At 38.8% G+C, this 22,080-nt stretch overlaps 1 protein-coding gene across 5 annotated transcripts in view; it reads left to right on the top strand.

The window, feature by feature from the left end:
• The window catches only part of LOC128016966 (E3 ubiquitin-protein ligase Arkadia), a 39,982-nt gene extending 18,466 nt beyond the window's left edge, over nt 1-21,516 (top strand). Inside the window, exons 4-15 of one of the 5 annotated variants that reach the window (XM_052601975.1) lie at nt 7,256-7,413; nt 11,229-11,447; nt 11,536-11,882; nt 13,951-14,203; nt 15,362-15,731; nt 16,280-16,405; nt 16,805-16,922; nt 17,320-17,400; nt 17,906-18,001; nt 18,310-18,396; nt 18,894-18,997; nt 19,853-21,516. In XM_052601975.1, coding sequence (XP_052457935.1) covers nt 7,256-7,413; nt 11,229-11,447; nt 11,536-11,882; nt 13,951-14,203; nt 15,362-15,731; nt 16,280-16,405; nt 16,805-16,922; nt 17,320-17,400; nt 17,906-18,001; nt 18,310-18,396; nt 18,894-18,997; nt 19,853-19,970 — 2,077 coding nt within the window. In that variant the 3' untranslated portion in view covers nt 19,971-21,516. The remainder of the gene's footprint in view (nt 1-7,255; nt 7,414-11,228; nt 11,448-11,535; nt 11,883-13,950; nt 14,204-15,361; nt 15,732-16,279; nt 16,406-16,804; nt 16,923-17,319; nt 17,401-17,905; nt 18,002-18,309; nt 18,397-18,893; nt 18,998-19,852) is intronic. The other 4 variants (XM_052601980.1, XM_052601976.1, XM_052601977.1 and 1 more) reach the window with 4 other exon arrangements.
• The last annotated feature ends 564 nt before the right edge of the window (nt 21,517-22,080 follow it).

Consider the following 22,080-nt stretch of genomic DNA (forward strand, 5'->3'; position numbering starts at 1 on the left):
TAAAATTTCTTAAATTCCAAAATAATCCTACCTCCTCTCCCTCCCGGTTACCACCCTGTCAGTTCCTGTGTTTACAGAGCCCATCCCAACCAGACTCCAAATGCCACGCTGGTGTAATTTACGAAATAATCCCAGGCCTGCTTGTGGCTAATTAGAGGCAGGTCTCAGGTGATTTCTCTGGATTTGCCTGTGATTCTGCCTATTAAAGAGCAGCGTCACGCACAGCCTCAGGTATTCCCCAGCACTCATGTCTGATTCGACACTCATAACATAAGCCCCTTTCACACTGCGGTTCCGGGAAATACACGGGTAATGTGTCCCAGTAATTGTTCCCGGGTCGCTAGATTTTGCACTTTCACACTGCCAGTGATTACCAGTAATATGTGCGTGCTTTCACACACAACCCGTAAAGGTCCCGTAACGACACGTGACATCAGGGTGTGACGTGTAATGTATGAGTCGAAAACACTAGGCAAGTTATACTTTCACTTAGGGCTGTAGCTATCGAATATTTTAGTAATCGAGTATTCTACCAAAAATTCCATCGATTAATCGAGTAATCGGATAAAATTTGTTTTTGCTTAATTAAAGTGCAATATTAATTATGCAAGAGAGAATAAGACTCCTGGGTCTCTTAAAATGAACAACTAAGTTTCCTTTTTTAGATTTTTTATTTTATTTATTTTTTAAATGAATAGAATGCAATGCATACATCAAAAAAAAAAGCATTTAATTATTACCCATTGTTTTTACAATGTCTTTACTTGTACTGTGAACAATGACAATAAAGTTGACAGAGGAATTAAGTACATTTAAGTGCAATTCAGTTGGGGTTTTAAATAAAGCATTTTCTGAGATGCACATTAAACACATAAAACATTAATTTATCTTTTAATTATTTAAAATTGACTTAACTTTTTGGTAAACAAAGGGGATTTACTATAAAAAATAAAACATGGAAGAAATGTTGTGTGATTTAAAACTTAAAAAAAAATTTAAGATTTTTTTTTTAGTAGTAGGCTATGTACATTCTGCTGAACAACAGTCTTTAACCGGACTTTTACTTTGACGGGTTGGCGTGCCTTTACAGTGTGATGTGACGCTAGTTTTACTCAACTCAAACGGTCAAATGCTCATGAAGTGACTGTCAGAGCAGTTCTGGAGATGTTGTACATGTGTTCATGTCTTATTTAGAGAGATAGCAGACGCTGAATTCACCGCGAGCTTCATGCGCGCTTCAGTTTGTTTAATGAATGAAGACGCACTTCTGCTCCATTCATTAACAAAGACACGCAGAACATGCAGGATTCATATTTAAACCGACTATTCCGGCTTAATATTTACAGATATTAGTCCATATCATGATTTGATGTAAGTGCAATGAGCTATTTTTGATGAATTCATTTAAAATTTGGCAAATTCCTTGCCATTCCACGTTAAACTGTAAATTCCGTTTTTATGACTGGATTCCACGATTCCCTCCGCGTTTTCTGCATCGCGGAAATCATAGGGCCCTAGTTGTGGTATGCCAGCTCTATCTTGCAATGGACACATGCCACGACATTCTCTTTACGTTTGCCCGCGCACTCAAATCAAAACACTGCTGACTCCTTGCAGTATGCGTCTTCGGATGCAGAGCTTGTGTCTCCTTCCGCTTCGTGGGTGACGTAAACGCGTTGTCACATTAAAAAAATTCATTTCCAAAGAACCTGATGTGAGATTTAAAATAATTTAAAAGAGGCTTCGAAGCAGAGGAATTTGCCTCGATAATTTTTTGTAATCGAGTTACTCGAGGAATCGTTTCAGCCCTACTTTCACTGAAGCTGGTGAACAATCTCAGCATCAGTGCAGAAAGTGAGGAACTAGTTTGCACATATTTTTTTGTCGCGAATGTTGATCTTCAAAACACATGGTAAAAGAGTCGCGCGATAAGTGCGTTAGTGTTGGGCGATATGGTCATTTTTCAAATCGTCATATCATCAGCCTGTGAGATCGATGATACACGATATTATCGTGCATGGGTGGGGTAAGAGAGAGACTATTTGTTCTTGTCATAACATAACTATTTAGTGTTTTAAACCGCGCAGGTGTGCAAGAGAGAGTCTATGGAGTCACCATTAATCGAAAAATAAACTAACATTACACACAAAAATACTGTATTTAAAACCGCTAGTCCATAGGGCTGTCGAGATAGTTGATAAATCAATTAATCGCACGATAAAAAAAAAATGAGTTTGATCATTTTTCTGGCCACGATAATTTCCATTTACATGCTTGTTTGTTTTGAACCCTCTTGGCATTTACATGGTCTTTTGTGTGGGGAGGCGGTGCTTGTCAGTCACATGGTCTTTGTGTGGGAAGGCGGGAGTGCTTGAGGGGACTGCTGGGGAGAGAGAGAAGACGCTAGTTGTGAGTTGAATGAATACAACAAAAAAAAGATGGAATTGGTTTCAAAGCCAAACGCGACAGCTGCAGTGTGGGAGCTCTTCGGATTCAAACAGAATGACCGTTGTGAACCACTTAACCTGAGCGAGCCGGTATGTTGCATTTGTTGTAAAACTGTAGCAACTAAAAGCACTAACAAAACAAACATGCATATTAGGGCTACACGATATTGGGAAAAATTTACATTGTAATATTTTATTGTTCTGCGATATATATTGCGATATGAAATAAAAAACATTTCTTACAAACCAGAATGGGGTGAGCACACTTACATTCTCATTTTAAATTATTTAAACATCGACACCATCATGTCAATTGATTAATATGTGCGAGGGAGAGAGAGCAAGACAGCGCTCGTTTTGTTTGAAGACATTGACCTTGCGGCAGAGCCTCGCTTTGCGCGCGCGCTCTCTCTCTCAGGCCGGTGACAGGTGCAATATAAATAGGCGTCAGCTCTATTTCTCACGCAGGCAGACTGCAAGCTCTAACCTGTTAACATCGGAGCCGAATTAAAAACGGACACGCCACGCAGCTGAGACGCTTGTGCCACGCATCTAGTGTGTCGCCGGCCGCGCGCTCGTGCTTTTTCTCTCTCGCGCGCGCTCTTTGGCCCATACAGTTAATGAATAAGGGATCAACTACACAGCCTACATCCTGCGATGTGACTATCGTTGATTTGTACATTGCGATATCGATGCTTAAACAACACATCGCGCAGCCCTAATGCATATGCACCCAAAACACAATCATCCGTTGCAGTTTTTCCAGCTGAAAAAAAAATCCGTCTTTTCGACAGTGCACAATCACTGGGCGTTTAGTCGACAAACAAAATACAAGCAGAACAGTCCAAAATGGTGTGCACTAACCGACAGTGTAGTTCTCTTAATTGCTAAAGAGATGCTGCCCTTTAGTATCGCTGAAAAGCCGGCATTACGACGAATGCTGCAAACATTTGACACCCAGTATGAATTGCCTTCAAGAACATAAGTGTCACAAACGGCAATTCCACAACTGTACAACAGAATAAAGGTTGACATACTAAATGAGATCAAAGACATTAAATTTTTCTCTGCCACTACGGATATGTGGTTAAGATCAAAGATGACCCCCTATATGAGCTTGACTATACAATATATAACTGCTGACTGGAGCCTGTGTTTAGAGACCAGATATGTCCCAGATAACCATACTTCTGACTCCCTCGGAGAAAACCTGAAGTCTGCTATAGCAGACATGGGGACTGGATGAGCACAAACTAGTTTGCATCACTACAGACAATGGTGCTAACATTGTTGCAGCAATAAGGTATCTTGACTGGCCATGGCTCAATTGCTTTGGTCACAACCTCCATCTCACTGTGTCCCATGGTCTGGACAGCAACAAAGGTCAGACAGCGCGTGCCATAGGACTCTGTAAATGTTTGGTCAATGCATTCAACCTGAGCTGGCTTAAGAAGAAGGCACAGTGTGAGGCTAATCTCCCCCAACACCGTCTAATACTGGTAAGTGGTGTTTAATTCATTGATAGTTTAATTTGCAACATAAAATTTAATTATTTTCTTAAATTGAATTTTATTACAATGCAAAAAAAAAAAAAAAGATTGTATTAATCGGTCGAAATGTTTACTTTCAGTAATTGGTAAATTGTCAATATGAGCATCCCTAACTGTCATATAAACATAATATAACATACAAATTAATAATGATAAATAATGTTCATGTAAAAAGTAGTTATTTTATATATTATCTTTCACACAGGATGTTGTCACACGATGGGGTACTAAGCAGAAGATGGTAGAGAAGGTGCTGGAGCTGTAGGCTGATGCAGAGCTGACCAAGTTCCTCCAGAAAGAAGCAGTTGATGCATCTGGTGATCCCTTGATGTGGTGGCATGACAATCAAAGAAGATATCCTTTGATAGCCAAGTTGGCCCAAAAATACATGTGCAGAGATCCTGCCTTAAGCCACACAGAGTCAACATGTTAGTATTTCTTGCTCGGAATCTGCCATAAAATCTCTCTCTCTTTCTCGTCTGAGCCTAATGTTCAATATTTTTTGAAGTGCAATTTTGTTTTCACCCAATTTAATTTGTTGTTCTTGGTATTTATTCAAGTGATATTTCTTTAACAGACTGAGAGTCCATTGCGTTTATTGTTTTTGGTTGTTTTGTTCATTTATTATGGATATTTAAAATGTTTTCAGTGTTAAATATTCTTTACAAATAAAAGTTTACTGATCTTTGAAAAGGTGTACCTTCATTTTTATGCCATTATCATTATATAAGTTGAAACGGCATTATATTAGTCTTAGAATGACAATATTATCGGTTTTCAATTCCAGTCCTTGCGCCCCCGTTCTGCACATTTTGTATGTTTCTCTTATTCCGCCATGATTGCAATTTGAAGCAAACATATAAGTTCCATTCAAAGTGCATTGAAGTGTGCAAGACGTGAATTTAAATTACTGATGTATATGATGTCACATTTGTCCGTGTGTGAAGACATTGTGCAGCGCAAATCCGAGAAAGAATGTTCCGAAGTGAAGTAAAATGCAACAGATTTCCCCTGCTCAGGGAGTAGGGAGCAATGAACACTGTGTAGAGACCATGTAAATCTGAACACAGTTCATACACGGAGCTCAATTCTAACAAGCTGAATATCTGAATCAGGTGTGTTAACAGAGAGACATGCAAAATATACAGAGCAAGAGGGAACGAGTACTGGAATTGAGAACCGCTGATTTAAGATAAGAGTTCTACTCCTAGGAGTCTTTCCATTGTTAGGATTGTTTGCTTCTGTATGTTTCAGTTTTAAGATTATAACTTCCCCCTCCCCCAATTATGTATTATTTTCAGTTTATGGATTTTTTAATGCATGCAATTTGGATGTACTTTTGTTGATCCTAGGGGTAAATTAAAGAAGCAGGAATTGTGCGTTGAGTGTTTATAGTGACATAGAATTAGTAATTTGTTTCTTCTGTTTTTATTCGTCCTCTGAGTACAGATGTTCTGAAGGACTGATGCTGAGAGCACAACGTTCAATCTGATCTGCTCCCTTAAATGTTTATAAATCTAGTTTAGTATTCTGTTGTACACGCAGATTGTGACATGACTAGTTATGTCAGAACATCAATAGACTTACACACGATGAAACCAACAAAACATTGGAAAAGGTGTTTGCACGCTGAAGGATATTGTGGAAATGAGCCGGAATCTATGTGTCTGAACTGATTGTACTTAAACTGCCTTTACCTGATATAAAGAACACTTTTTATAAAGAGTGTACATGACCTATATATCATTGATTTATTAAGCATAATGGGTGTTGTTAAGATGTGCATGCAAACACACTCACTGAGAAGTTCACAAGGAAACTGATTGTTCTGGAGTCACTCCCCTGGTCTCCAGAGAATCCCTCACCCCTCCAAGCCTGTTGGTAATCATTTTGTTTTGATGTTTTAATGATGCAATCTGTGGTTAACGGGCTCACCAGTGTTGGGTTAGGGACGCAGGGGGCTTCCCTGCTCTCCAGACACAGGGGCTTGGGGCCACCTAAATCCCAGCCTGGAGAACACTATTCCCAGACACATTCTGCTTTACGGCAGCCGGGCCACTGTGCCCCTTCCTATGGAATCAAATCCTCAGAGGGCTAGAATTCCTAGAGTGATTCCAGAATTATTTATTTGGGATTTTGGAAAACTGCCATGTTATTTAAACTCTCCAGACAAAACTAAATTCTGCAATAGTGTTGTCATAAGTACTGTCATTTCGGTACCAAGCCAGTACTTAAATTTTATAAACGTAATGATACCAGCCTTTCCACAGTACTGGTAGTACAGAATACCGACCTGCTGACAGGCGGCTGCTTTCAAATGCTCCCAAATTTGTGTGAGTGTCCGGAGAGCGTCAAAGGTTTCAGTTCACAATGTGTTTTTGGAGCGCTGAATTTGGTAGCAAATCACAGATATATTTGTTGAATGTGTGAACGCAATGACCAATCAGAGGCGTGTAAGTCAGAATTGCCAGTCAAATAAGCGTTCATGTTCACCGTTTCTTAATTTTTTCCAAACACAGGTCTGCCTCTGCAGCACATTTGCTCTGTCCTCGATTGACCACTTTTACCAGTCATTACTAGGGATAAACAATGCTATCGGGATGTTATCAGAATAGACTGATAAAGGTTTAAAATGTAAACATCAGCGTTCATCTTACGTACACTATGAGACGGGTGTGTGATAACATAAATTATTATTAGCGTATACAGCAGGATCAGCGACAGCCACGAACGCCTCACCTGGGTCCTAATGCCTGTCCGTTAAGGCCTTCTGTTTATCTAGGGGTTGCTCTTATGCTGGCAAATCAATGCCAAAAAGAACCGAGTGCACCAGATATGCAGTAGCCTGCGAGCTCTTTTTAAACACTTGCGTGCACATCACATCACCACATCACCTTAGCTATGAATATTACTAATCAAAAATTACGTTATTTTCAAAGCTTTCAATTAACTCTCATTAAAAAAATAATAATAATGTTTACTAGTTCTAACAAATAAGTTTTTGCTCAAAACTAATCCAAATTAAATATATTTATTTATAGTTTCTGCACAGGAGAGAATTGGTCTTTCAAAACAAAAGGAAATATATATCTGTATCCACATCGGCTGTTGCCCAAAATGATAAAAAAAAAAATTGGCTTATCAGAAATTTGGCAAAAATCTGTATCGTGCGTCCCCCAGTCATTACCACATCCGATCAGTTGATTAATTTAGTTTTCCAGTTATGTTAATGTAGGCTGTCATCTGTGTGTTGTGCAGGCTGCGCTCTGTGGGAAGCCATGGCAGGATGCACTGGGGTCCCAGCTGTTCCCAGAGCCGAGCTCAGGAGGGACGTGGCCGGCATCGCCTGTCTACCGTCATCCAGCCACTCAGACAGAGTGCTGGAGAGGTGGTGGACCTCACCGTGGACGAGGACGGTGAGGAGACCTTTGCTATTCTTTACACATAGGGATGTACACATGACTTAAAGGAAGAATATCGATATAGTGGCCACTAATTAAACTGGTTCCCATGGCTTATTAATGGGTGGCCATGTTTGGTTTATTAGTTCACTGTTTTAAGTAACTTGTGGCCACATTTTCCTAATTTGTTCCTTAATTTAAGTTAAATCATTTTGATTTGTTCTCTTACTTTAATCGAGGTATTTAATGGTCAGTAATTGTGGGCACAGTAGCATTTTTTATGTGCAGCAGGTTCGGGGCTCTGTATGGATCCCTCAATATTACCGTTCTGGCCCATGTAAGCCAATAATTGTAACGTTATGCAAGATATTCAATTTTATACTCATTTCCTGAAATAATGTACAAAATTAAAAACTAAATTCAGTGTGAATTCAAGCGAATTTAGGGATCACAACATCATTTTCAGTATGAAAAATGCTGAAAAATAAGCTAAAGATAACATTTAACAGTGATATACAATTCTTAGTGTTTTTTTAGATTAACTTTACCTTTGCCATCATTTAATACTTAAATGTAAAAAGTAGTGGACATGAGCATGAACAATTAATTATCCAACGTAAACCTTTACCAGTAACTTAAAAAACCAGCAACAAACTAACTAATAATGGCAGAAAACCAATATAGTACCAAGGCATTCCACATCCCTATTTATCCTCCTATATTATCCTTTGTGTCTTCTCTGTATCAGTTTGTGCTAATTCTATTATTATCATAAAATCTTTAGATGTGGAGAAGCAGGAGTGAATGAATCCATGTGTTTTTCATGATCACTGGCTTCAGGACTGAAAACCTATATCCATCCAGTGTAGCAGCCCAACTAAAGGGAGTCGAAGGGAGAAAGCAACAGGAACTCGACAGGAATTTAATATCCCCTCGTTTCAGAATATGAAAAGGCCTTTTGAATATTGTTCCAGTCGTGACTTCTTCTCATGCTTAACTCAAGTGCTCAATATACATGAATAGCCACAACTTTAAAAACAACAGAAAAGCGTTGCATAACCATAACTAAAAACAATCTGCTGTCCATATTTTCTGAGCCGTGAGAAATCAAGGGAGAGATAATTTTGTGTGTCGGCCATTATTTGAAATCTAACAGGTTTGAGGAGTTATTTGATGAGCGTCTCCCTGACTCTGTGCTGTAATGATGGTCTTCAGGTCTGGAATATAAAGGAGGGAATGAGAGTTAGATCACCCAGTTTAACACTGCGTGGGTTTGGGAAATATTAGATGTCACATCTAATCTACTCCTCTTTGACTGTGAGCGGTCCTCCCTCTCTGTCTCTGAGCTGTATCTCTGTGTGGGAGGGGGACGAGGAATGAATCTGGTTGATTCGGTTAGTGGTGTTCAGTGCTGTGGACTGCAGCTCGACTGTGTGTTCAGGCCCCGTTAATAATGATTAATCTGTATCGTTTCGGCATGCACAGCAGCATAAATAGCCTTCACATCTGTACAGCATTCTCTCACAGCCACATAGACTGATAGAGAACAAGAGCATCCCTTTTATTGTGTGTAATTGAGTTTAATTATGATTTCAGTTGCAGGCAACATAATGACGATGTCTGCCTGTTATGCGATCAGCCACTGGCCCCAAAGATTCAGAGAGAACCAATGCTTGAAGTGGGCCGGTTTGCTACCTCCCATTAAAAAAAGATGGTAGCATAATTCGATAGCGAAAAATTCTACCTATTAGATTTTGCTTCCAGGATGATATTAATAAGGTGCGAGACTTTATTAACATGTACGCTGAGTAAAAGCGTCAGGGTCTGGGTGATTATATGATCCCATATATGATTAGAAAGGACACTATAGAAATCACTACCCATGTCGACCAGTCACATAAATGAATGCAAGCGGAGTGTGTGAGGTGCAAGAGCACGTCAGAGGAAGTACGTAGTAGAATAATAATTATTGATTACTAATTTGAATCTGTACTTTACAGCAAAAATAATATCTTTAAATGAAAAGAAACCGGCTAGTAAACTCCAAGGAACCAGTAAACGAATGAAATCAGTAAGTTCAAATCAGCACTAATGCACAAACACGGCTGATTTCACCAGCGATTGCGGAGAGAATAGTGACTACGTCCAGGTGTCAGTAATATTATTCATTTCAGCATGTATTTGGTTTAAAAGCAAAAGTGTTTTATAATGAACGCTGATTATGTGGTGGTCAGAGATTTAACGATTCTGAATGGATCCGTATAGTCGTAAAAGGCAGGCGGTTTAGTGGTCTTTGGCATCTCCTTGTGGTGCTGTTTGGTATCGCAACTTCACTTGTTTATTTGTATTGAAAACTTTTACTGTAATTATTGATTAATTGTGGAACTATACATACATTGTAAATTAATAAAGTACTTATTTAATATAAATAAATATATAAATAGGGGGTGGGAGAGGTCTTCAAGCTCTGAAAAAACTACTATAGAAACCAATTAAACTGCCATTCTGGAGAAGGAAATACAGTCTGTGAAGTGTTATCTCATTAATCTGATGTGCTCCCAAATCTCAAGGTTTGTCAAAGGAGAACTCATTTACATTGTTTTGTTTGATTTACTGTCATAAAGTCTCTTTGTTTGTGTTTGGGGTTTATAGCTGGTGGGGAGGTAAAAGAGAAGGCTGAGGTATGATTGCATTTGCATTTCTTTTGACGGAGTGAGAAATTGATTTGCTAGGAAATAGCAGATGGATTACTCACAATGGAATGTTAATGAGTAGCTATCCTCATGGGCCACTTCGTGAATAAAGTCTGAGTGTGAAAATGCACATGAACAATCACACTGATGTTCTAGAGCTGGAGAAGACCATCTGTTGCCAGTTGAAAAAAAAACGCCTTTCAGTTAAGAAGACCCTTGTAGTTAATATTTAAGGTGTACTCATTGGCTGCTGCATCTCAGAAGCAGTCAAAAGTGTTGGATGCACTGATGGTTAAATTCTGTCTGATATCAGTTAATTTTCTTTAATAATAAAAGAAAAAAATTGAAATCAGTCATTTTATTCAATAATAAAATTATCTTGTAGTATTTAATAATCACAACATTATAATGTACAGTTTGATAGAAATTAATACTTCTAATCAGCAAGAACACATTACATTTATCAAATGTGAGAGTAAAGTGTAATGTTACAGAAACAATTTTTTTTCCAAACAAGTCCTTCAAAGATAATGCTTACAAATACATTTTGTTTTACCAAAATATTAAGCAAAACAAACTATTTCCAGCATTGATAATGATGTTTAACCAAATCAGCGTATTAGAATTCTTTCTTCATATTAGAGGGATCATGTGACACTGAAGACTGGGGTTATGGCTGCTGAAAATTCAGCTTTGCAATCACATGAATAAATTACATTTGAAAATAAAATAAAATAGAAAACCGTTATTTGAAATTATAATAATATTTCACAATAATGCTGTTTTTCTGGTTTTGATCAAAACGTGCAGCCTCAGTGAGCATAAGAGATGTGTTTCGGAAACATTTAAAAAACCTTACTGACCCTAAAATTTGAACGGGAGTGTAGATTTTGAGATTTGATAAATTAAATTTAACAGTATTATTAAATTGATTTAATTACATGGTGGCAAGGCTAATCTAAATGTAAAACTAGCGGAAAATAATATGCACAATTAAATATCAAGTATTAACCAACACTGATAAAAATAAACATTCTGATATCGGCAAATAACCAATATAAATTGTTCATGGCTAGTCAGAAAGGTTTATCTTTTCTGTTTGTGTGTTTGTCTTTGTATATGCTGATCCATCTGCAGATCTCTCAGTCGTGCCAACCACTTCTGACAGCACACACCCACAGCTGGTCAGTTCTTCTTCCTCTTCCTCATCCCATAATGCCTGTACCTCAGAATCGCCACGGGAGGGTCCTGGTCCCTCCAGTAGCTGCTCAGCGGCCGCCCCCGATAGCACACTGGCTGTTCAGAGCCACGGTGAAGTGCCAGGACCTAGCATCACCAACACCACTGCCACTGAAGGTAAAGGAGACTACTATCCAATAATTGACGGTGACATCGATTGATATGATGAATAGTTTTTAATTATATGTCTTTATCCCCCAATCAGATGAGCGCAGAAGAAGCTTGTCTAGTGAGAATGGAGGTGTGGCGATGCCCAGGTTACCTTCTTGTTGCCCCCAGCACTCTCCTTGCAGCGGTCCGTCTTCAGGTCACCTCTCCATAGGCCACACCCACTCAGGGTGCATGCAGAGTGGGACGACACCGCAGTCTGGACCCCAGCATTCTGGCTCCCAGCACTCCCATGGTCACTCGCACCACTTCCACCATCACCACCACACCACCCCGGTCCCTCCTTCCATAACCTTCCCAGAGTCCAGCTGCCCTCTGGAGAGGCCCACTGCCATGCCTGCGCCCTGTGGAGGGGTGACCAGCAGCAACCAGTACCACGACCAGGTACCTAAATAATTGCTTGACCGCTTCTTGAGAACCTTGGATTGTGGGTAGGGCTGCACGATGTGTCGTTTAAGCATCGATATCGCGATGTACGAATCCCAGTAGTCAAATCGCAGGATGTGCGATGTAGGCTGTCGTAATTGATCAGTTATTCATTAACTGTATGGGCCAGCTGCTCCCCAGCGCTTGACCAATGTGATTCGCGGATTAATTGCGCAGCTTAACCTTCATAGAGTGAAAGTTTATCATTGACAGGACTGAAAACCACATGCAAGTTTAGAGAGACAGACTCTCTGTACATTAGAAGTACCATCAATGTTTATAGAAATGTATATGGATTTATTTTGCATGTAATTTTTTTTTCTTATGAATATATATGTATTTTAGTTTTGTTTGTTTCTATTCTGCTATCTACAATGTTTTGGCAATATGTACCTTTGTATCTCATGCCAATAAAGCAATATTAATTGAATTGAGAGAGAGAGAGAGAGAGAGAGAGAGCCATTTTCAAACAACACGAGCGCTGTCTTGCTCTCTCTCCCCCGTGCATATTAATCAATTGACACGATGATGTCAATGTTTAAATCGTTTAAAATGAGAATGTAAGTGTGTTCACCCCATTTTTGTTTGTAAGAAAAAATATCGCAATATATATCGCAGAAAAATAAAATATTGCAATGTCATTTTTTCCCAATATCGTGCAGCCCTAATTGTGGGTGTGTTGGAAAAGGCGAGGGTATCTTTTTGCTAAATGAATTGAGGAGAAAAAAATAAAAAAAATTGGTAGACTGTGCAAAGTATAATGTCCGTATTGTTGACAGCACCGTCTGTTTTTCATTTCACACATGGTTTATATTGTAACAGCATATGTTTTTGTCTGCAATTAGTTAAGATTCTGCCTTCTTGAAATACTAAATCACCCTTCGTTTTTTGATGATGACAAGGAAAATCCAAAGCACCTTTATGAACAAAGTATTTTTCTAGAACTGAGCTTTTCCGTCGGGATTTAGTTTGAGGCCATCCTCTCAGTGTTGTTGAATAATTCACACTGAACTAATTGCCTTGGCTGCTGCTGTGCATGTTGTGCATGAGTTTGTGTGTCAAAACAAAAGAGAATGTTGTGTTTGAAAATTTTTTGGCCACGAATGTCATGACACTTTGTCCCAATGCATGCTGGGCTTTCAGGGCATTTACCATGAAAGCAGAGTTGTTTCTGTGTGGAATGCATTTGGCAAATGTCTCTGGCCTTTGATGATGAGGCAATGAACAGGAAGTGCCGTTAGCTAATCATCAGATATGCGCCGCAGACAGGAGGTGCAGAGCGAAGCGAGGTGCTGTCAGGCATGTTTTATACATCAGAGTGTGTAGAGGATTAGACTTGGACTGAATGCCCTCGTTTCGAGAGGCATTTAATACTGTTTTGGTTGTTATCCATATCATTTCTTTGGCTAGTTAATTCATTAATTATTATTTTTATTTTTTATATATATGGACCTGATATGTGCCTTTATTGAAGAGTGTTGAAGATATTATTTCACGAGATATACAGCCCTAACCCCATGTATTAAACTCCAGGCAGCTGACTAAAAGAAGACTGCTGTGAATACAAGCAAATCAGCTGCAAGACAAGAGACACGTGTGGGATCTGCTGTAGATGTAACTTTCATCATTATAGTGTTGTCAATGTTATGAGAAGCAACAGGAGCAAAATGGCACTCTCACGTGACAAACTGACAACTGCTTGAATCATCCTCGACTACATACAACTACGAGCAGTCGCCAGTGCATCATGTTTTCCTGTGGGAAGGCTTGATGTAAACAGTAAAAATATAAATAACTTAATATATTGTAAAATAATAATAAAAATTATTGATGATTATGATAATATTTTGTTATGTAATAAAATGCCCTAGCAACCCCGAAGCAACACTCTGACAACCATTTCGATTTTCTTCAAAGTCACTTCATCAGCTATATGCTAATGGAACAGATGTCTTTGTTCAAATACATCACATTTGCAGCTAGATTAACTGCTGGTTTCTGTCTTCTGTTTCTCTCTGTGTCTCAGCAGACTCTGCCGGTGGATCTCAGTAGCAGTGCAGTGCGTAGCAGTGGATCCAGCAGTACAGGGTTTCACGGCACATCAGCCTTCGATCCCTGCTGTCCAGGCTCCGCCTCCCGGCCTCCTGCTTACGTTTCCCAGGCTGCACCTGGACCCAGCCAGCAGAGCGTGGCAGACTCCTTCAGCTCAGCCATAGTGGCCCAGCCTCAGCCCCAGCCTCCTCAGCTCTCTTCCTGCAGGCACTACATGCATCCTTCCTGTACGCACTTTTACCTTAATATTTTAATACTATTAATCCAAAACTAGTTTATTTAGGCGTGGAATGGTCCTGGTTTAAAAATAAAATGCTTTGTACTGTTATATATAACAGTGCATCTTAAAACAAAAATGTGATTTTCCGTTATGGATTTTATTTCTTTAATTGGAAAGTCACAACAGAATATTTCATATATTTTCTCCTATATAAATCTTCACATTTAAAAAAATATTGTTTTAATAAATTGTCTGTGTGACACATTTTTCTAAATCATATGGCTTAATTCATTTTAAAGTTAGGTAATTTTACCTGATAAATAAAAATGACAGTAATCGGATAAATAAAGGCCAGTCACATTAAAATAATGGTTGTTGTATTGACAACTAATCAATATACCAATTGACTAATATGAAATAATTATTTACAGAATGAAATTGAGACCACAGAACAATGATATAACTTACATGTATGTAGCCTTGGGAAATATGAGCCATTACACTTCAAATTTATTAGATATTCGAAGAAGCAAGCAATAAAATAGAATTAGATTTATTGTGTGTGAGTGAGAATGTGAAGATGCTGAGATGTTGGCGTCTGTGTTTTATGGTAATTAGATGAAACACCTGATGTTTAATGTGTTAAGTGCTGCAGGTAGTGTGCCCAGCAGTCCCACTTAATTGCCGATTGTGCTCACAATAGCGTGGTGTGGAATATAAATGAGCATAGCTGGTCTCCCTTGTGGGCCTGAATTTAGTGGAGTAATTGCCACTCACAGCTCACTCAAGCACCTGTTTGCACATTCTCTCCGTTTTCTCTCGCTATATTTATCTCCTGTATCTCGCGGCCATTCTTTATCTTTGTTTTCCCTTTACTTTCTTTCTCATTCCCTTCTGTATGTCAAATCCTTAGCAAACAGTACAACTCATCTACTCCAGGATAATAACTCTTACCTGGGCAATATCCAGACCATCCTGCAGCCCTGATGGGGTTTCCATTAAAGTCTTTCCATCTTCCCTATAATAAGCCAATATGAACATAGGCAGTTGTTTTTAATGCAGTTTTTGACTTACGTGAAAAAATTGTATCATTCAGAAATAAAAGAACAGGAATAATAGATGCATTTCTTACATTTATACTAACCTTTCTGCTTTTCTCCTCCAGACGGCCCTCTTCCACGCCCCTTGCACCACCAGTCCTCCTCTTCCTGTCCTCACTCCCACAGCAATGCCCCTCCCCCTCAACAGCCTCCTCCACAGGGGGACTATGTCATCCCTCACCCCGTCCTCCCCTTCCACACCCCACTGCCTTCTCACGGCCCGGGCCACTCGGTGCCCCCAGCTCTTCCACCCTCCCTGCCTTCCCATCATCTCCCAGGCTCCAGTGCCCCTCTGCCGCAGCATCTTCCCCCTGAACACCAGGCGCTGCAACACCACCTGCCCGTTCTTGGCCCAAACCCTGTCCAGAGGCTCCACCAGCATGACATATTGCAGAGGATGGAGGTTCAGAGACGCAGAATGATGCAGCACCCGACGTGAGTTGCTGTGATATTTTTGTACAAGTCTCTTTTTCACACCCCATATATTTCTGAATATGTAATTGTTCAGAAATAAAATAAGACCAGTAATATTGTGAAATGATTGCATTTTAAAATAACCATTTTATTTTGTAATGTATTTTTGTATGTAATTATGTATTATGCCTGTGATGGCAAAGCTGAAAGGGATTGTTCACCCAAAAATGAATATTCTGTCATTAATAACTCACCCTGATGTCGTTTCAACCCCATAAGACCTAGGTTCATCTTCAAAACACAAATTAACATTTCAGTTGTGTTGCTGTCTATGGGAGGGTCTGAAAGCTCTCAGATTCCATTAAACATATCTTAATTTGTGTTCTGAAGATGAACAAAGCTCTTAAGGGGTTGAAACGACATCAGGGTGAGTAATTAATGATATAATTTTATTTTTTGGGTGAAGTAACCCTTGAAGCCTTATGCAGTAGGAAGAACTCTTTCATTAAGGTGTTTTGTGTTCGTGTAAATTTTTTTTCTGTTATAACGTTTATTCCTCTTTCCTTAAGGCGAGCACATGAGAGACCCCCACCGCATCCCCATCGAATGCACCCTAACTACGGTCACGGACATCACATTCACGTCCCTCAAACTATGTCATCGCATCCTCGGCAGGCTGACCAGAGGACCACATGGTAGAGTACATGAAATATTTCAGATAGTTTGAACACCGCTAACACAGAAATCATGGGTTCCCTCATGAATTTACAGTGAATTTTTTACAATATCACTTTTGGAATTTAGAATTAAAATATTGTCTGCAGTTAATGTTGCTTGAAGTGTCTTAACATTTAGTGAATTACTTCAGATGTTCTTTTAAAAATGTAAGTTGCTCATATGTTGCTAACCAAGGATGTTACATGTTGGTTCTTTATCAGCAACTTATGTTTTAAATGAAAGTGACGTGATGGGATGATGTGTGGCCTGGTATTGTGTCCCAACTATATTATATCAGGATCTGTTAGTCATGATGTTGGTGTTTCAAGCAACATTGTATTGTAAGCTGTCGTTTAACATGCTGGTTGCTGTTTTAGGGAGCTGGGCATCGAGGCTGGTGTTACTGTAGCTCCCTACCCTTCAGGACACCTGTCCTCGCATCTGCCACACTATCACCCTCCACCCAGACTGCACCATTTCCCCTTCCAGCTGATGGTGAGTCCCTACTCTTCATCAACTGAAATATATGCATACATTAGCATGAATAAAAAAGCTGATTTGCTCTCAGGTATGGCACAGATTAATGGTGGCTTGTATCCATAGCATCTGTTATTTCAGGGTGATTTGTATTGGGTGCATGAATAATGCATTGCAAGTTATAATGGAAGCTCATTAGACATTTGAAGTGTGAAATTTGAATTTGATATATTTGAAAGTCTAAAATCACATGGAGTGACATGCGTGCGCATACGTGTGAATAATTTCTTATGCCCCTCATAAACATTGGTCCCAAATTACGGGAGTTCTTTGATTAAAACAGATGCGCTCTCATTTCTTTCCATTTCTCTCCTGAGTGCGGCTGTCACTAATTGTATGTCTCTGTTTTCTTTAGCACACTGGCTCAATGCCTGAGGTGACATATCCACATATTCGCTACATCTCCTCCAGAATGACCTTTGGCCGCACATATGAGGTAAGAACTGGAATGTGGACCAAAATCATCAGTGATCTAAAGTTGGTTTCCTGAAGAATGCATGACAAATATAAAGTATGCAATATATATTTGGAATAGATTAACTATTTTAATATTACTAGAAGCTGTTAAAAGGGTATTAATAATAAAGTAAATAATAATTTTTGAGTGCATGTGTGTGCTGTAACTTTCAGAAATCCCCCCCTTTGCATGTGAAAAGCTCAGATCTGCTCACTAACAAGCTGAGATTATTGTCTCCAGTATTGTGATGCATTGTGATGGATTCATAAAACAATACACTACACATACTGTTCAAAAGAAAAAGACAACAAACTTCTAACTGTGGGATTCTTCAGATTGATATACAGACCATCAGCTGCTCAGACTCTTCTATTAATGGGGATTAGTTCTTGTTAGTCCTTCTGGTTTTGTGTTATTTTTACCAAGAATTTCTCATGACATGACCTGTTTATAAGCACTTTTAACCAGTAGTGTGTTTTAACAGGATCTGCTGCATTTAGAAGAGCGACTGGGGACTGTGAACCGAGGGGCCTCTCAGGGAACCATAGAGAGGTGCACCTATCCACACAAATACAAAAAGGTGAGAACACATTCACTTCCAAACATCATAAAGTCCAGTTTGGTGATATTGAAGAGGCAGTCTACAACAGGGCTTCCTGTTAGACACACACACACATACACAAAAACGTAACCAGAGCCATAATAATCAGCTCTTTTGTGTCATAAGATACATCAGAAATCCTTACTCAGTCTTTTTATTGCCAAAAAGCTGCATAGTGTAGACATTTGAAATGTCACTGTTATGTAGCAAAAGGATCCATGCCGATGACAGAATGCATTACATTTCTGAATAACAGTAATCTAAAACCCTGCCCCCCCCTAATACAGAAGGTGGAGGAGAGAGACACTGAGGAACAGTTAGCACCTGAAGCATGGGCATCTGTTGGGAAAAATATGCACTCAACCTCAAACTCGGTGAGAAAAAATGTGAACAACTAGTTTGAGAAAACATGTTTTAGCTCCCATATTGTGTAGATGTTAACAGGGGCAGGAATAGTCAACGATGGCCTAGTCAATCTAGTTGAGGAGCACACTGACAACGTGTGTGTCTGTGTTTTTCTTTTGTGTGTGTTTTTTATTTTATTATTAAAAATATACAATGTGCAATGTCTTTAGGTTTAGGTTTTGCTGCTGCTTGGCATTTTGTGTAAATGATCAGCATGCTGTTTATCCCAAAAATAGACTGCTGCTGTATGTTTATGTAACATGCTATGCTGCTCTCGTGTGGTTGTTTTTGTAGCAACCACATCGCTTATTAAATATACCAAATGAAAAACATTCATATAAACTATATATCTGGGGGAAAGAAGAGACAAAGCTATTGCCTGTTCTAGTGTTGCTCACCAGGTTATGAGAATTTAGGTGCAGTGATTCTACTCATAATGGCTGTTACACTTCTTTCTCGTGCACAGAGAAAGCTGCATGGTAAGGAAGAGGAAGAGGAGTGTGCGGAGGAAGACACAGAGGAGAAATGCACCATTTGTCTGTCTATACTGGAGGAAGGGGAGGATGTCAGGTAAACACATGCAATACTAGGGATTTAAGATTGTAGTGATTATTTTAGATTTTTCAGAATCAGTATTACCGTATTTTTCAGACTATAAGTCGCACCTGAGTATAAGTCGCATCAGTCCAAAAATACGGCATGACGAGGAAAAAAACATATATAAGTCGCACTGGACTATAAGTCACATTTATTTAGAACCATGAACCAAGAGAAAACATTACCGTCTACAGCCGCGAGAGGGCGCTCTATGTCTTCAGTGTAGACTACAGCAGCACTGAGCAGTATAGAGCGCCTCTGGCGGCTGTAGATGGTAATATTTTATCTTGGTTAATTTCTCTCTGTTCATGTCAAATTAATTTTGATAAATAAGTCGCACTTGACTATTAGTCGCAGGACCAGCCAAACTATGAAAAAAAAGTGTGACTTATAGTCCGGAAAATACGGTAAATAATGATGTTGCTTACAAAGAGCACTTTTTATTTTCTAGAGTATTGTATTTATTTAGCTATTGTATTATTTTATATATATATATATATATATATATATATATATATATATATATATATATATATATATAATGTATGTATGTATATGTGTGTGTGTGTGTGTGTGTGTGTGTGGTGTGTGTGTGTGTGTGTGTGTGTGTGGTCTCCAGGGATCAGTTTAGATTTCATAATTTGATTAGTCACGAATTCTTTTTTTTTGTTCTATGCTGCCCTCTTGTGCTGGAACATGTTGATTACTATATATTGTTTGATCTGTTTTTAACCGTTCAGCTTATATCACAAGTCTGATAGCATTGTGTAGAATATTAATTGATTAATTGCCACTGTTATTTATTTATTTGTTTGATTTTTTTTGCAGGCGCCTTCCATGTATGCACCTCTTCCATCAACTGTGTGTGGACCAATGGCTCCTCACTAACAAGAAATGCCCCATCTGCAGAGTGGACATCGAGGCTCAGTTATCTTCAGAGAGTTGATGCTATTTTTCTTGCAACCCTTTTGTTGAACATTTTTCTTTTTATTTTCATGTTTTCTCAGTAACGCATTCAACCAAAGATGGCATGAAATACCTGCGCAACTATGAAAAAAACAACAACAACAATCCACAAAAAAAGCATCAAACCTAGCGTGCCAGCTATCATGTAGTAACAGTACAGCTAGAAATAACATCATTAAGGGTTTTGAATTGTATTTATAAAGGGTCTATGTAGCTTTTGTTTCATAAGTGTCATTGTATTTTATTTTTGCATGGTTCCTTGCAATGCATTTCTTTGCACATATAATGAAATAGGCCTCATAAGGCCTGAGAACTTGCAGGCAAGGATTGCTGCTCTAGTAAAGAAGCATTTTTACATACCTGATGCCTTGCTTTACTGGACTAGAATGTCAACCTCCAATTCAAAACATTGCAGGACTCCGTTTATTGATCAGTATATTGATTAGTTTTATGTTTTAGACCGTGTGATCCAAAATAGATTTCAAGTGTCAAGACATTCATCAATCAAGACATTCCTTAATTAGGAAACAAGATCATGGTTAAGAGATCAGCTGCTGTAACAGTGTTCACCCTCGCTCCAATTCACTCTCAACAAGAAATCCTGAGCTGGAGTCCATTCGGTTGCATTTCGGCTCAGTACCAGGTCTAACTCAATTCGGGAAGTTCATTTAAAAAGCATATAGAAATGCTTCTTGTACATTTAATTTTACATGTATATGCATTAGGTCCTGGACTGATGGAAATTAAATTAATTCAGCTCCGGGCCTGATGAGAACCAACTGCACACTTCACCTTTTTGAACGTTCACATGTTTGTGTTCCATCGGACCCCTCTCAGCACCTCAATCTGACGTCACATGTAACACACTTCACCTAATGTATTTTCAAAGAGAAAGAAAGAAGAAAAAAAGATGAATGTCACCTCTCTGTATTCTGATTGTTGTTTTTATTATATAATGAAGTTGGATTTTTTGATTGAGCATTTGAGAGTGTAATTCCCCAGACAAGATCCATATGTCAACTTGGTTCTGTGAGGATGACGGGGCTGAAGAAACGGCTGGGGAACTGATATTTATTGTTTCATCAGGGTCTCCTAGCCTTCATTTAGCTCTCTCAAATAACCTAGAAAGTGACTCTTGTTAAGTGCTTACTCCTTCATAGATATTGTCATTAACACATTTGTTCTGAAACTGTGCAGCAAACCTTTTCCCCCCTCTCTCTTTTTTTTCTTTTGCTGCTGTGAAATCCTAACACTAATATTAATCTCAACTAGCAAACTTGCATATACTTGCACATGAGAGACGAAAGACAGGAGTGCTGTGAGAATGAGAGTGCGCTGAGGTGTGTGTTTCCACTCTGATTGTTGACGTGTGAGGAAAAACTGTAATACTTTTGAATGGAGTGTTGGAATGCAGTACTTAATGGCAGGCGTCCATGCATTCATAGACTTAATGGCCCCAGGGTGATATTCCATGGGATTTATATTAGTTTTAAAATAATGAAATTAATAAAGTTAGGTAACTCTTTTATGTGTCTGTTCGTGCCTCATTTAACCTGAAACCCTTCAGAAGAGTTTTCCATGGGGACTATAGTTTCCATCAAATTGCTGTGGTAGCAGTACTGTCATAACCTCCTTCCAAATATCTTGTTTACAGATTTGTCATTCTCTTATTTACAGCATTTATGAACTACACAGCTCAGAATATATTGATGGATTAAGACTAATTTTTTTAAAAAGGACTAATTATATTCATGTTTTATCTGATAAACCTGCTTAGATATGTTAGGCTCACAAACAATTCAAACTATTTTCACAGCTTAGAGAATAGTTCAAAAAGAAAACAAGATTATATTGCTTTTCCCATCTTATCTGATGTTGTTCTTGACTCCTTTTTTTTTTTCTGAAAACAAGTATCTTCCCCCAGGCCATGCTGCTGAACCAAAAGGCCATATGAAACGCCAAAAATAAAGGATTTTTTAAAACATTGCCAAGTTAACTGTGACCTTATTTTTCTTATGCCACTGAGATTTTTCTTGACTCATTTTTCCTCCCAGAAAACAAGTGTCTTGAATCATATTCCTTATTATCGC

Source organism: Carassius gibelio, chromosome A7 (genome assembly GCF_023724105.1).
Source record: "Carassius gibelio isolate Cgi1373 ecotype wild population from Czech Republic chromosome A7, carGib1.2-hapl.c, whole genome shotgun sequence".
NCBI lineage: Eukaryota > Metazoa > Chordata > Actinopteri > Cypriniformes > Cyprinidae > Carassius > Carassius gibelio.